General features: G+C 37.4%; 1 protein-coding gene across 9 annotated transcripts in view; it reads left to right on the top strand.

The window, feature by feature from the left end:
• FRY (FRY microtubule binding protein) overlaps nt 1-16,206 on the top strand; it is a 241,119-nt gene that overhangs the window by 101,804 nt on the left and 123,109 nt on the right. For all 9 annotated transcript variants that reach the window (XM_027677781.1, XM_027677780.1, XM_027677775.1 and 6 more), the window contains one exon: nt 1,013-1,212. In XM_027677781.1, coding sequence (XP_027533582.1) covers nt 1,093-1,212 — 120 coding nt within the window. In that variant the 5' untranslated portion in view covers nt 1,013-1,092. The remainder of the gene's footprint in view (nt 1-1,012; nt 1,213-16,206) is intronic.

Genomic DNA, 16,206 nt, shown 5'->3' with positions numbered 1-16,206 from the left:
GACAATATGTATCAATCTTCAATCACCCCCTGACAGTGGAAGATTTTTCCATATATCTAATTGAAATTTCCCATATTCAAACTAGGGTCTGTTACCTCTTGTCCTGTTACCGTGCTCGAAGAAGAGGCTGGTTCCTTGGCATATTTGCTATACTCCAATAGATAGCTGAAGACTGCAATAAGATCACCCCTTAGCCTTCTCTTCTTAAGTTTGAACCAGTCCAGCACTCTCAGCCTGTACTAATCTAGCAAGTGCTTAAGCCCCGGCCATCTTTATGGTCCTCCCTTGGCCTTGCTTCAAAATAGCAGGAATATCATTCTTGTATGGGAGAGCACGAAACTGGACACAATACAACAGGTGTGATCTCAAAAGTGCCAGATAGAACTGTAGGGTTCAGTACTTTCAGGAAAACTAACACATAATGAATATTTTTTGGCCATGGAGTACATTACATGTAGTGGACTCTTCATTTAAGATTTATACTGATGACATGTATATTGTTTTTTAAGGAGTCATTCTTGACTAACCTTGGTATAAATAACAAGAGAATAAGGCCCTTTACAACTCACCATGGTCAAAAGACCAGAATCCTGACTTTTGCAAGGCTTGGCTGGTTTGAGTAGCAATAAAGAATAAATTCTTGTTACTTAACAACTGGGTTACTGATCTGGCCTGCAAGCAAAGGATAAGAAATGAGGATGTTATTCAAATAGTAAAATACCAGCAAGTCTTACCGTGAGAAAAAAAAAAAAAGAGGATTGAATATGCACTGCGTAGTAAGCACCACTCCATTTTAATACATAAGATTTCATCTTTTATTTCCTCTTCCAGTTAGATTATGTGTATTTTACCTATGGTACCATGGAAGTTGTATTTATGTATTGTGTGTTTCTTTGATTAGCAACTAGTCTCCAATTTTATACTTTGATAGTATAGCGGGCTATTGAGGTGCTCTGGAAATGTTAAGACACATTGAATTACCTGAAGTAAATGTGTCTTTTCTACATTTCAGCTTCTCCAGTTGGTAACGGATATATCAAGCCACCTGTCCCACCTGTTTCTGGTACACAGAGAGAAAAAGGACCTCCAGCCATGTTGCCTATCAGTGTTGACCCAGACAGCAAACCAGGCGAATATGTCCTGAAGAGCTTGTTTGTTAACTTTACTACCCTGGCTGAACGCAAGATTCGCATCATCATGGCAGAACCTCTTGTGAGTAAAAAGAAAATATAAGTATATATGTACTGTGCTTTGAATTTATTTTAAAATCAGGCTTGTTTGCTGTGCAGTGAAGAATATTTTGCTTGTAATCTGCGTTGGAGTTTGGTAGTGTTTCCCAAACTGTAAGATGTGCTGCTATGGCAATTAGAACGTTGTGGGAGAGGGCAGAGGTATGCAAGATATGCCAAAGGGGTGACATGAAAAGGAATTAATATTTAATTTCTGTTTGCAATATGGGCACATGTTAATGAATTGAGAGACAGAAGGGGTGTCAGCCAGCATAGATTTCACAACTGGGAGAATGGTTACTTGAGTCAAAATAGATAAGAAAATGCTGAAATATGATACAAGTATTTCTGAACATTAAGGGTTTTCAGCTAAAACCTGAAAATTAATAGCACTGCTGGCTCCTATTTTAGTTCTGATAGTAGTAGATTTTATAATCTAAAAAAGTGCTATAGCACCTATTTTCCATATATGAAAAGGCATGGAGCATTTGAAAAAGGAGCTGCATTACAAGGTCTTGCACAGTGAGAGAGCCATTGTTATTTGTATTTTAGGCAAATTTGACACACAAGTATGTCTGTTGCAGTTTGTCTTATGTTAACTGAACTTCTGGAAGTTTGCTGTTTTAACTTGAGACTACATTTTATATACATTCTTGTTTTTTTGATTAAGGAAGAATACTTCTATAACTTATATTTTATTTCTGATGAGGTAAAACAAACAAACAAAACCAAAACCTAAAAATAACCAGAAACCTTAATTTCTGTGCTCTAGGGGAATTTTTATGAAACCTTATGATGTTTTTGTTACAAAGTCCAGTGTAGAATGTTTAGTTCAGTTCCCCACTTTTGGGTCTGGAAATTTTGAAGAGCAAAATTAAGATCTTCTTGATTCTGATGGCATCTGTTTAACTTTGATTTAGATTCAGAAGCCTTTGATGCTTGGAAAGTTTTACCAGGCTTTCTTCTGAAACATTAGGTGGATACATGATGACAGGACTATCTTACATAATTTGGAAATAACACAAAGAAAGCTAACACTAAGGAATATTTTGGTAAAAAATCCATTTTTTTCTTCTTTGATGAGTCCCCTCCCAGTCACAAAAAGTAGCATAAACTGACAGTCATAGTGTGGGTCCTTTAAAAAAATAAAGTACCAGGAGCTATTCATTACCATCCAGTCTTCATGTGACGCACAGTGAACGTCTTTAAAGTTTTAAAACAAAATGTGTGTAGAATTGCTTGGCAAGATCAGAAGAACAACAAAAAGACCAGGACTGAGGGCATAATTTCCTTGCAGCTTCTCTGTTACTCTTAAACACTAATCTCTACATTTTCATGTAAGATTTCAGGCATAGATATAAACCAATGACCCTGATTTATTCCCATTTCACCTTGTGTTAAGATGATTTTGAGTTGCTGTACGGTAGGATGTTATTTTTGTCACTTGGAGAAACTATGAATATCTGAATGTTGATCTTATTCTAGAGGTTGTTCAGTGAAATTTTATTTGGGAGATTCAACATAGAATGTAAAACTATGACAAAAGGCCAGAATGTCACCTTCTTCTGGTCATCATTTTCAGAACTTATTTTTTACGGGGGTCTGACCATGAGACACTAACAATAATTCAATTATATATTCACATCTCATTAATACTAATAAGACTTACAAGTCATGGCATGCTGTTCTTTGAGGGTCACTGTGACAAATGAGTAAGCAGGATTCTGTAGACATTCAGTCAAAATGATCTGAAATAATTAGGTTGTAATGAAAGAAGTGACAAGAGAAAATGGCAAAAATTATTCTGGAATAATGGCTAAGAATTTAAGTCCACCTTTTTGTGAGGTAGCTGTTGGATGTTTAGCGTCATTGTTTCCACATTTCTACTCTACTGATGAGAATTGTGACCAGGAAGTTCCAGGGATTTGGGAGACGAAGTTTATAAACTGATGGTGCCAAGAGCTACCTTTTGGCCTTTTTTCACAATAGGTAGTCCAACAGTGAACTCTTTGAAGGTTCTGTTCCAATTAAACTCAAATGTACTTCAAAGAAAGTCAAACTTGCAAAGTGCTCAACACTGGAATATTTCTAGTTTGAATTCTCTAAGTCATTAGAAGATATGACAGTTTAATTTTATAATGAGTGATGAATACTTACGATATCTTTTAGAGAAGCTAAAATGATCTGCTTATAATATTGTCTTTTATCACAAAGTCTAGCTCACATTGAAGCTCTGAAATTACTATGATTAAATTAAAGACTTACTGATATATTTTTTACCTAGATACTTCTATTTTGCCTGCTTATCCTTTCTGATTATCATTACTGTGGTTTTTATGAATTTTTCTCTCAGTGTCTTTGGGTTCCATATGCCTGTATGATATATCCATCTCTTTCTTTTGTGATGTACACAGAACCTGACTGTAAATTACCATGTTCTGACAACTACGTTGGAAAACCATGTTTGCGTCCCAGCATGAGTTGCAGATGCTAGCAAGGCACTAGAAATTTTTGCTATTTTCTGAGACATCAGTGAAGGGCACAGCACCCACCCCCTGCTGCAGCCCCATGAAATCTCAGCTGGAATAACAAGATTCCAGTGGCAGAGAAAGCAGAGGGCAATGTCACCTACTCCTACTGCTGTCTTGACTGTCAACTGAGTATCATTTGATATTTTGGTTACTAGTTCTGGCAGTGATCATCATAAAAAATGCACTCCCCAGTTAATGTATTTTCTAGGCATAAATCTAGTGTCAACTACGCACTGCTAAGTCTTTAGTAAGTAAAAATGGAAAACTTTTGTTTCCAGATTTGATTTTTTTTTTACTTTGTCTGGAGACTATTTTTTTTGGAATTTCAGGTGAATTTTTTCCCCTTTTAAGATCTCTGATATTAAACAAACGATTCAATAATTACATTAAATTCACAATCATGGGGCTAATTTTTAATGATTACTGTACCCAGATTGTCGTTATATTAATCCAAATTAAAGGCATTTGACAGCAGACTTCATTAAAATGGCTTGTCCAGTTTATAAAATTAAATTCACATAAATGAAATGTAAATAATTTCTTTCTGATAACCTTTAATAGTTTCCTGCTTCTTTTCAGTAGATAATTGTTATTCTTTGTTACAAATATTAAGATTTTTTCCTGCAGACCTTTTTTCACATCTTATTTAATTCATATCTAATTTTTATCAATTTACATTCTAAATCTTCTCTGCATTGCTTCACTTCCAAACACAATTTGATAGTTTATTACTGCTGATTTTTTTCAAGCAGTGATGACCTTAAAATGAAGCTAGAAAGGAGAAGCCTGGGAAATGTTCATGCCAATTCAAATGAAAGAATATATTTCATAGCAATGTGAGGAGAAAACCCAGAAAATAGTTTCCTTTTTAGAAGTGTTGATTATCACTTTGGGTAGTAATTCATCCTGTGCATACTGAGCAGGCTAATCTTTAAATACGGCTTTCAGCAGTACTTAGCCACAGCTGTAGACATTGATAAAACATAGTAAGCCACAGGCATTGACAGTGGTTAATGGTTAATTTAGCTGTTGGTAAACTTTCATTATGCTTTTCTCCTGCAAGCATCTTCTTTTACTGAGCTTGTCTAAATTCAGGATCTATCTGAATACTGAACTCAAGGACAGAATTTACTGATTATAGGATTAGGACCATAAGCATGTTTATGTGTTCTGCCTATAATTTTCTCCTTTTATTAGGTAGGTTTCCTCTCAGCACTGAGAAAAAACCTGAAAGTGGTGATGTGGTTGATACTAGTGTATTTATTACTTCTATTTCATAGAAGCTCGATTATGTTAAAAGTTCAAAACAGGGCTGTTGTAACAGCCCAGCAGGTGGTGAAGAAGACACTGAAAGAGAAAGAATATGCAAATTGGAAAGACTGACCAACCAACATCTGTAATGGCACTGGTGTCTGATTAGCTTTAGTCTAGGCTTAAATTTCTTTGGGCAAGAGAAGAAATATGCTAAGGACAGACTTGGAAGAAAAGGAAGTAGAAGAGTTTTCTTTTCTCTGAGGACTGGGCTGTGATAACTAGTAAGATTTATGTAGGCTATGATAGCAGTTTTATCCCACAGCTGTAATGTAGGATTTTCTATTTTACATGAAGTAAAATTCCAGCTGCATCATGAGGTGAGACACGTTACCATTACGCATTTTTTATGTTTGAAGTCCTAATGAATAGTTTGGCATACATGGGTACTTCAGACCCCTGTTTTTTCACTGTGCACATACAGTAGTTATTATAAGGAACAAGTAATTTCATGGAAAAGAGGAAAGGCAAACTATCTAGCTCTGTTCTAACTCTTCACTCAGTTTATGTATGCCCAGAAAAATTGAGAAGAACTTTCTGCAAGTATATATTGAAAATGCTATTCTGTTTTCTCATACAAAAACTATCATCCCTAGGACCTTCCTCTATAAAAGCTACCAGCATGCCAGCTTCCCATTGTCATATATCCCTATCTACCTCTGTGTCACTCAAGGATTAAAATCTAATTATTTTATTCCACCAGTGTTTGTGGTAGTCAGAATTCTGTGAAGCATGTGGCAGTCCATCCCGGCTTTAAGGAGCTCATGGTTCATAATACTGTGGCTCTGTATCTCATGTCTCATAGTTCTTTAATTTAAATGCTTCTTTATTAAATTCTGCATCACTTTATTATACCATGCTGAGGACTGTCCTTTCACCTATTCATAAGAAAGTGAAAGCATCTGCACAACATCTTACTTTAACTACTCAGTATGTAACCTGAACTTATAACTTTTATTTTATGGAACCTTACAGATCTATTACAGTGGATGCATTAAGTGGCTTATTGAATGGGCATATCTATATCAGTCAGTCATAGGATAGTCTGGAGGACCAAGAACAGTAATTCGTCTCAGGAGGAGGTCTATCTCATAGTGCTCCCAGTAAGTGTCAGGTCAGCAGAGTTTCTTTCCTGCAGGTCATTGACTTGATTCTGGGTTAATTTTTAGACTGATAGTTGGTCTCAGTGTTTTATTCAACTCCTAACCGTATCTTCCTATTGCCCGGAGAAGTTGTGAACGGTCAATCCCTGAAAGTATTCAAGGCCAAGCTAAAGCAACCCAATCTAGTGGAAGGTGTCCCTGCCCATGGCAAGGGGGTTGAAACTAGATCTTAAAGGTGCCTTCCAACCCAAACCATTTGGTGATTCTATGATTCTAAGTTTAATTTCTTTGTGATTGTCCCCTTCATTTCTTTTTACTCAGACTTTCCAGCAACCAGCTTCTCTGTTTTTAGAAATCAATTAAGCAGAACAATCTCAGTCATCACTCTTTCCTCCTTCACTAATCAACTTATCTTGGGAGTTCACGTACTTTCCAAGGATAGTCCAGTCCACCAGTGATAATGAAGCCCAAGCTGGGTCAGGTCAGTGTGTTCTTTTCCCCAGCAGACAGAAAAGCAGCTAAGCCTGGGAGATACCATCCATGAAATAAGCAAGCTCTACTCATGAATTCAAAGGATGTGAAGGCAGAAAAACAGAGGAAAAATCAACCTTCTGTACTAAAGATGGAGGGCAATCAAATATAACAAAGACAAGTCCGATGATAATGATCCTTTACATCCATTTCCACTCATCACCTCAGAAATAATATCCTCCTCCAGTTACCTCATTATGTATCTCAGGCTGAGACCTGTAGCAGAAGCCGGGCACTGAACAGTATAGAGTTAGGGTGGCTAATCTTGAACTTTAGGACAGGTATCTTCCAGTAAGACCTAGAAAAGTTAGTGTGATTGAAGCAGTGGCCCTTGTGTAGTTCAAGGGGACGTATCGTAGAATTCAAACACAGAACTTGAGGGAAAAAGTATGAAAGATGCAGTTGAGAAAAAGAGTTAGAAGAAGAAACAAATGGAGGGTTTCAGAAGTGATCATGAGGAGTGCAGGAGAATGGAGACAGGATTCAGTGTGGTCTGATTCCAGCATCCATATGAGATTGAGAGGGAAACTTCATGCCATTTTAGCAAGCCAGAAAGGAAAAGGACACATTTTTGCATAGACATTGGCATTGGCATTTGCAGCTAGATACAGGTCCATAAAAACACCTTCATACATTTCAGAGTCAGGCAATGTCAACAGGCACTTTCTCAGTGCTCTCAGGGTTTCCACAGCTGAGCATGTGGGCAGAATGCTGTTGGAGGCTGCAGAGCTCATTTCGATGGCAAGACTCTCCAGGATGCTCACTGTCCCTGGGCCTCATTACTGCATGGATATAGTTGGAGGATAGTCAATGGCACATGTGATGGTTCAAATCAGTAAGAGGATTTAACACTGGAAGACAGATTCAATCCAAGGTCACTGAGGCTGTCACACTACATCACACATTGGCCAATGCTTGCAAAATACAGCAGAGAATCTACCACATGCCCTTAATCACATTTTTGTATCATTTAAGAATATTGGTTATTTCCACTTTCCAGAAAATGAAAGTCATATTACAGTCATTTCAGGCCAGTCTTATCATCATCCTGAAGGACAGAAGAAAATCATGTATACACTTTGGTAGCATTCTTGCCAGATGAGAAGCAATTAATTAACACGGTATCGTTCCGTAGCTTCACACAGCTTCATCCTTTGTATGCTTTCAGAGTCACATTTGAAGTCAATGAGGTACTGCTTCATCAGGAGTGCTGTATGTTTTTTAATTTATGTGTTCTTTTCTGGGCCTGAGTCTGACATGGTACAGTTTACGCATCAGACAGCTAGAATTATTCCATATTTGACCCTGCATATCTGGTGACATGACAAATATGAGTAAAACTTAAATACTTCACTTAACGACCTTCCCAATATGGAAATCCACATAATAAGGTCTTGTTTCACTAGATGGGCAATCAGTACAGGCAGAAGCTATGGCTTTTATGGCCAACATTCTTGTAGCAAAAGAGCAGTGAAAGCTGATGTTAGCTCCTTGAAAGTCTGTCAAATCAGTACCAGTAACAGGAGGAAAAGGCTTCACATCAAATTACCTGGGAATATGTCTGTTACAGTACAGTTACAGCTTTTGAGCTAAACATACAGCAAATAAAGCCACAAATGAAGTTTAAAGAAAACTGCTGGCAGTAGTTCTCAAGTTCACTTCAAAAATACACTTTCTTAATTTCTTGGTCTATTCTATGAAAATGGATGCATAGTTGGTGTAAGTAGCTACCTGACATTAAAGCAGCACTGACTGCCAGACAGCAAACCATGGCCAGAGGCTTGAGGGAAGTGTGGTTTCTGTTTACAGAGCTCTCCACTGTGCCTATAGCAGGTCTGCAATTACCACTCTAAATTTATGCAAATCAACTGATAAGGGCTTCCTATAGCTTTGATTAAATTAGGTCACATTGTTCTGAGTGGATAACCAGTGGTCAGGGCCCTTAGGACACTAATAAGCAGTAATGGCCTCCTCTGAGTCTCACCCACCCCTGCCCCACAGCCCAGGACCCATTCCCAGGTTTTGGGGCCATCAGTCCCTGCCGCAGCAGAGCTGGTCTCCTGCTCCCACAATGCTGCCTCGCCAAGCCAGGTCCACTCACATAAAAATACATTAAAAGAAGGAACCTCATCCACTGCTTGGAACATGGAGATCCTCTACATCCTCGTAGCATTGCTCTCACTATGGGCAGGAAGTTTGACTGAAAGTGAGGACAGCATTCTCATAATAACTCAGGGAATCAGTTGAGCTCAAGAGGGAAGATGTGCTTTCCCCATTCTCTGCAGGAAGGAAAAGCTTCCTGCATTTTTCTACCATTTATGTCCTCTTGCATAGAAGAAGTAGCTTGGCTCATCATAAATCAGTTGGTGTAAAACTCTTTGCATATAGGACTGAGGTGTCAGTTAACTTCTCTGTTTGGGAAACAAAGATGTACCAAATGACCAGAGTATATTAAGGTCAGGGAAGAGCATCCCCTCACCGTCTTTGCCAGCTCTCAAAAGTGGTGTCAGAGACGAAAGAGAGGGAAGAGCACAATTCAAGTTAGACACTTTTGATGCCTTAAGTCCATAATGGCTTTTTTATTTTTATACCTTATAAGTTTTATAAGTAATAGAAGTAAATTTTAGAAACCCTTTCTCCCTCCTCCCTGTAGCACCCCTTAGTTTATACATTCCATACTCCCTATATCACCCCACCCCCATATCCAGTAGATGATGTTTAGTCTTTTAGTCAAGGTAAGCCTGTCTTGTTTAGAGAACGCTTGTATCTTGGCCTAAACCGCAGGACAGAGTCAAAGAACTGGGTCACCCTGCTCTCTGTACACTGAAGATGACAAAGATGATGAAGAGGGGGTCCCAAAAAGCACCCCAGACCCAATTCCGAGAGGCGGGCCAGGGAGTGGACCAGGCCAAAAGTTAGAGGATGGACACACTTGGGATTGGCCAGATATTGCTATAAATGTAACATCTTGGGCACAGCCCAGCGCGCGCCGTGTAACATCTATTGCCTTGGCATAATTAAACCCTTTCCTTATCTCATCCCAGCTAAACGGCTCCTAGATTTTTTTCGTAGCACCAGCTCAGCAGGCATCACTTTTGACTGCAGTGACTTTCTTCCCTAAATCTATTTAATTCACCACTGTATCTTTCAGTGTTTTTATTTCACAGCAGTCTGCGGTCACAAAAACCTTCTCTTCACAGAAGTAATTACTATATGCATATCCTCATTTTTTTTTTTTAATATATATGTATTGACTGATGATGGTCACGTACCTGAACCACCTTAATAAACAGTTGAAACAGGACTTTGAATAGCAGTTTCAGGCAGAAGTCTTAACATGGACTTGGAAGTCTAGATCTCCATTGTCTATTGTTTTTATTGTTATATGGAAATCACTGTATCAAGTGCTTTTTCAGTGCATCATGTTTATTCCAGCCCAACAGGCTCATAAATGAAAGATCTTGGACTCTCATACCGCATCCTAGGACACCATTCTTGACTTAGACTTTATATAAAGTTTCATTAATTAGTAGAATATGACTCCAGAAAGCCTTCTTCCTGACTTCATATTGAGAGCAAGGTAGAAATAGTGGTTTTATGGAGCATACCTTCATTTTGATGTCTGTTATTTGGAGCATGTTCTTGTTTCTATTATGGAGGAGCATTTTTATGAAAATACATTGTGATGGCTCTCAGCACACAGAACAGAAGAAGAAATCTATATTTACTTCTAAAAGGTTCGGAGAAGGAAATCCTATATATCTTGCTCGCCTTGAAGAAAATGCATCATATAAGCAAAAAAAAGAATGTTTTTATGTGTGTGTATCTGTCTTGCTGCAGTCAGGCATTGCAATGTAATAGCTGTGTTGTTTTTCAGCTCTACTGTTGCTGCTGCTTCCTATAACTGGCCTTTTCATTTCATTAATACCAGTTCAGTTTAGCAATGAGCAGCTAAAAATGGTTTAGGATTTTTTTGAATATTCAAATTTACAATCAAATATCACTTTAACCAATAACTCTTCTAGGCATGTAAATCACTGAATCTCTAGTAGTTGATTATCAGTGTAGAAATTGGGAATATTGATAGTGTTGAACTTAAACCATGTAAATCATTATTTGGACTTGGGACTACTAAAAAACGCAATCCTGTACCTAAAATTCCGTTAGCCCTGTTTTAATTAATCCATTAAATTAAATTCATATTCTTTTTCCAAGCTGTACATCATGATCCTTCATGAATTTTGATCTTAAGTACAAATGCCACTAAAACTTAATATATTCCCTGTCCCAACAAATTAGGTTCCAATTTAAAAAAATTTATTCTCTTATATTGGAATTTTTTAAGTCAGGATTACACGATCTGCTAATACAAGTCTATGATTGAATTACGGTATCAACATTAAGTGTCCACACATTGTTTTTAGATGCTCTTTTTAAATTTATCAAACTTAGAGGTTGTAAAATTCACCTCTGTTTCTATACACTGTAGTATTGGAGTAAATAAAATCAGGGAAAACCAAGGGACAGTGTTATGATACTAGTCCACCTTGCAACTTACCTGTGCTCAGACAGAGGATTTTGATGTGTTCACAGTTAAAATTTTGAAAAGGGATTCCTATTAGAACAAAGCTCTGAAAACAAACAGTCAACAAAATTTCCTTTCTCAGTTGTGCTAGAATCTACCTCACATTTCAGTAAACTTAGTACTCTTTTCCTCTTTTCAACTTTACAGGTTTTACAGAAGCATGTATTTAAAATATTTCTTTTGGAACTGATCCACTAGTAGCCATCAGCTGTTTTTGGGCTTAGAATGCCATAGTAAAAGAAACTGTTTTACTTTCTGTCTGCAATAAAGCACTTTACTTTGTAACAGAAAATATTAGAGAAGATATAAATGCTGAGAGTAGTAGGTTTGTTGTTTGGGGTTTTGAGGGTTTGTTTGTTTGTTTGTTTTGGGTTGATATGATAGGTTTTGTTGCTGTTACCTGTATATCTGCAACAGCACTTAACCTTTGTTTAAAGTTTGTGACTCTTTATTGTCAACATTGAGTTTAGGGCATACCTGGGAATTTTTTTTACTGCTCAGGTAAGAATGTCAGAGCCCTTGAGTTGTTTGCTCAAGATAAATGAAAGAAAAAAAACTTTCATTTTCTTTTTTTTTTTCACATGTTATTTTGGGAAAGTTGCAGTGACAAATTTTGCACTGTGCATCTAATAGCAATCTCTGATTCAGTGGGTTTGCTTGTGTTTTCAGGCTGCTTGAAATTTACTTCTGTGGAGTATTACTTCTGAAAACCAATTTGATATTTTTTTGGCCTGTTTGGCCCTTTTTTCCTAATATATCAGTTACTTCAGATTAAACACTCGTGACTAAATTTCTGAGTGTTTCTTGGTAGACAGTATAGGTAAAAGATGCCTTTTGCAGAGAATGTGGTAATCAGACAAAAATTAGCCTGTAATACCTGATGTGATGACATAAGCTATCACCAAATCAGAACAGTACATGACGAGGATGCCAAAGAGGCAAGAGTCAGAGCCAATGAGTGAAAACCTGTGTTTGAAGCTGAACTGATGTTTTCTTACAGTTTTGTATTCCGCAGTCCAGCAGTACTGGGTACATTCTTCTCCACATGAACAAAACAGAAGAGCCATTAGAAAAAAACCAGAGCAATTACATGAAGAAAGAATAGGCTGATAATACTGAGCCTGTCTTCTAAACATGCACCTTTCATTATTTTTGTGCATTAACTGTAATGGCAAGTAGGTTTTTGACCTGAGCTTGCTAAAATAAAATTTTTTTGAAATATAGCATATTTTTACGTGTTTTTCATAGCCACTCAAATATGCTTATTTCCTCCAAATGAAATACCATGTACAATTAACATTACTTTTTACTGAGTTTTCAATTAAGTTAAATGAAGTCCATCAGAGTTTTTGTTAACATTTGTGAGGCTATAATTTTGTCTTATGCAAAGTTGTGTTTTCTTGAAGCTATATTATCATATCTTTTCTATTATGTTTGCCTTTAGAATTTCCTGTTGCTGTATGTGTAGAATTTCAAAGGTTAATAAGGGAAATCTCTTTTTCTCTTTATTTTATTATCTGTATACCATGCTCACTCACACAGTTTCTTAAAAGAAGTGCCTAACAACTAATTGATGATGAACAGAGCAACAAGAGAAATCAAAGATTCTGTTGTCATCTACTGAACAGACAATTTACACATTTATGCATGAGGACCTGCTGACTTGGGAAGAACTGTTAATGAAAACAGGAGACTAATTGCCTGTTTCATAGAAGTTCCAGGTGGGAGATGTTTGGGAGACTATCAGAGTAAATAGATTATCCTTTCCTACAAACACCAAAAGCTTGGCTCTCTTCATTGCTTAGGTATAAATTAACTAGGCTTTGTGGGATGGTGGTAGGAATTCCCAAATAGTAAAAAGGTATATAAGAGATGAAAATTATTTCCGAAGAAATTCGGAGCTATTTTCAGTGCAAGAGCTTTTTTTTATGGGACCATAGACTGTTCTCTATTCATTTTTGAAATGGCAGAATTGATATAATTACTTACAAGTTCAGTTTCGTGAACCTGCTCAATGCAGGATCAGCACAGATCCATTCTGGGAGGGTGGAGGCAGGACCCACACCTGGAGAAGAGGCCAGGACCAGACAGACATACTGTTCATTTCAGAGGCAACTGGCTGGCAGGTCAGCTGCACCTGAAGGGTAGGTGCATCTCTGTGGAATGAAGTTTTGCATGCCCAGCCTTTAGATGCGAATTGGCATCATTGCGTTTTCTCCTTGATGGTACAGAACATGGTTTACACATCACGTGAGCACAAGGTTGAGAGCGATATGTTTTGTGATTTTTATATGTACAAAATAATCAATGGCCAAAAAAAAAATTAGCATATTTTTGAGCAGACCTTTTCCTACAATCACCAGTTTTCTTTCCTGCTGAAAAGTATGTAAGACAAAGATTTTCATTTGGGGTGGAGGGGCTTATGTGGTGATTCATTGTAAGCAGGAAAGAAGTACACTTGGGGATTTTTTGGTTCTTAAGATTGTGCTTACATTCATTTTGTAAATATTGTGATGTAGTAGTGGAATGTGGTCTATGTCTGCTCCATTTTATGTGAAAAGGTCCATTCTTCTGCTCCTTCTTTTCAATAAGTCTTCCACCCCAGCAGACTACTCGGTAGAGTACATGGGGCTGCTTTTTAGCATGCAATGCAAAAGTTAAAATTTGTGTAAAAAGATTGTTTCGTCCTCCATGCTTTAAAAAAACCCCAACAGACCGATGGGTTTTATCTCAATCAGTAGTACAGTGACAGTAGCCTGTCACAGTTCACTAGGAATAACCTGCCTAATGATTGCTGAGATTAGAAATAGCTTTAAGGGCTATTATATATCATTATAACATGGTGACGTAGTGAAACTTAATAGGCGCTACAACATCCTTCTGTTTTTGTGTTTCCCTGAAACATGTGTTCCATGAACACTCAGTTCTGTGACAGGTGGCTATTCCTGTGTAAATTTACCCAATTATGTTTGTGTAACAGCCCTGAAAAAGCGTTAATGTATTAACCACTAAAAGTAACTGACAGTCTTTGGAGAAATGTTTTAGTGTGCCTGTGTGAATAGAGGGTTTGAATGATAGGGGTTTTTTAGATAAATTATAAATATTATATTTAGTTGATGCATGCAAATATGATAAAATATACATTTGTCCTTGCATATTTAACATATGCTATTTTATTATATTCTATCCATAGAATATAGGAAATTAATTTTTAGGTGAGCATTTTGTTTTGTAAGCATTGACAACGCAAAACTTTTTGATGCTTTTATTGAAAAACAGTCGTTTCAAATATTAAATGCAAAGCTGTCTTTGCTGATCTTTACCACTTATCTCTAATGTGTTTAAATCATGGGAATTTCCAGCGTGAACAAATACAGAGTATACAATTGTAGGCAGCACTTCAAACAAGAAATAAGGATGTTTAACTTAGTGATTAAAAATGGAAATGTTATTATTGAGAATCCATTCTTCTGAAATTTTCTGATTTTTTTTTGTAGTCCAGAAAGCTATAGGCTCTTTCATGTTGATCAAAATTTTATTTTTTCATGTTTTTTTGGTTGTAGGCTCTGGCTCCAAATTCAGCCTACCTATTCATCCAAGATGTAGTTTAGCTACAGAGACTCAAATAAGTTAACGGGTAATATAAAATGGCCTCTTTGCCATTTCCAAATTGGCTGAGCAGTAAAATTAATAAAAATAAATAGTACCTTGAGGCTAGAAAACAGTTTTAAGAATTTTTAAAAACTTTAAAATTAGCGTATCTCCAGGGTAAATAGACTGCTATGGAATCTATTGCTCAGAGGCAGTTTCACTTTATTATACATATTAACCTTGTCTTTACAAGTCCTGAACACTTGGCATATAGTGAAGAAGTCTACCATGAGAATAATTATATTTTATATAGTAGCTGCCATAACGGCAATGTTGAAAATACTGCATAAAATGAAATGGTAAGATTCGTAAGGATATTAGAACCAAGTGATATAGAATAGCAAGTTGTTTACAGTAGTAAGATATTATCTATTGCATGAAGAAAAATTGCTGGTTTTAAAGGATAAGCACCTGCAAGCAGTCTTTGAATTTACTCGGCGGTATCTTCCTGACATGGTCACTCATTACTCTCATCATGCAAGCAGTCATCCTTTTATGTTTTAGGAGTCCTTAGACAACAAAAACCACGTTTATATCTGACCCTCCATTTTTATTCAGTTCATTATCTGTTCAGCACTCATCACTAGTAATAAAGTAACTAGTGATAACCACTACTTTGAGTTTTCTCAAACCTCCAAGCCCTAAATAAAATTTTCTGTGGTTGTTGCCATTCACTGCATGGGTCCAATGAGTGGCTTTGGCATGTGCACCCTGCTCCCAGAGCTGGGGGGGGGGGGGCAGCAACACCGTCCTTGGAAAGAGTCAAGGAAGAACCAGCAACAGCAGCAATCTGAACAGGGGGACAAAGAAGAGGCAGAGACAACTGCAGCAGCAGCTGCTGCCTGATAAGAGTGTGAGTAAGTGCAGGATGGGACAGAGGGGAAGAAAAGGCCTCAGTTGAAGATCTAAACTGGAGACACTGAGAAGTTATGGCAGCAGAAGCCTTCCTGGCTTTTGATAGATATCCTTGGCAGTCCTCTGTCCCAGGACTGCCTTCTGCTGCAACCAAGGCTGCTGCATGGCCTGTGAATGGTTTCTTTAGGTCAATTTACCATAGTTTGGAAGCTCTGGTGTAGTCCGCTGTAAGAGGGCAAGAGATGACTTGTTTTGCCTTGTCAAAATCAAGGGATCTTCACTAACTCAGAAGCGCATTCTGTGGGGAGCATCGTCATCAGAAACTGAAGTATCTGGGAGGTGTGTGTGCTTCCAGAGATAGGTTGCAGGTGATGAGGACATTTTCAGAATTGCAGTTTCAGACCTGAGTT

This window comes from Neopelma chrysocephalum, unplaced genomic scaffold, assembly GCF_003984885.1.
Source record: "Neopelma chrysocephalum unplaced genomic scaffold, ASM398488v2 Primary Assembly neopelma1_43, whole genome shotgun sequence".
NCBI lineage: Eukaryota > Metazoa > Chordata > Aves > Passeriformes > Pipridae > Neopelma > Neopelma chrysocephalum.
This window is presented reverse-complemented; position numbering and strand designations above follow the sequence as displayed.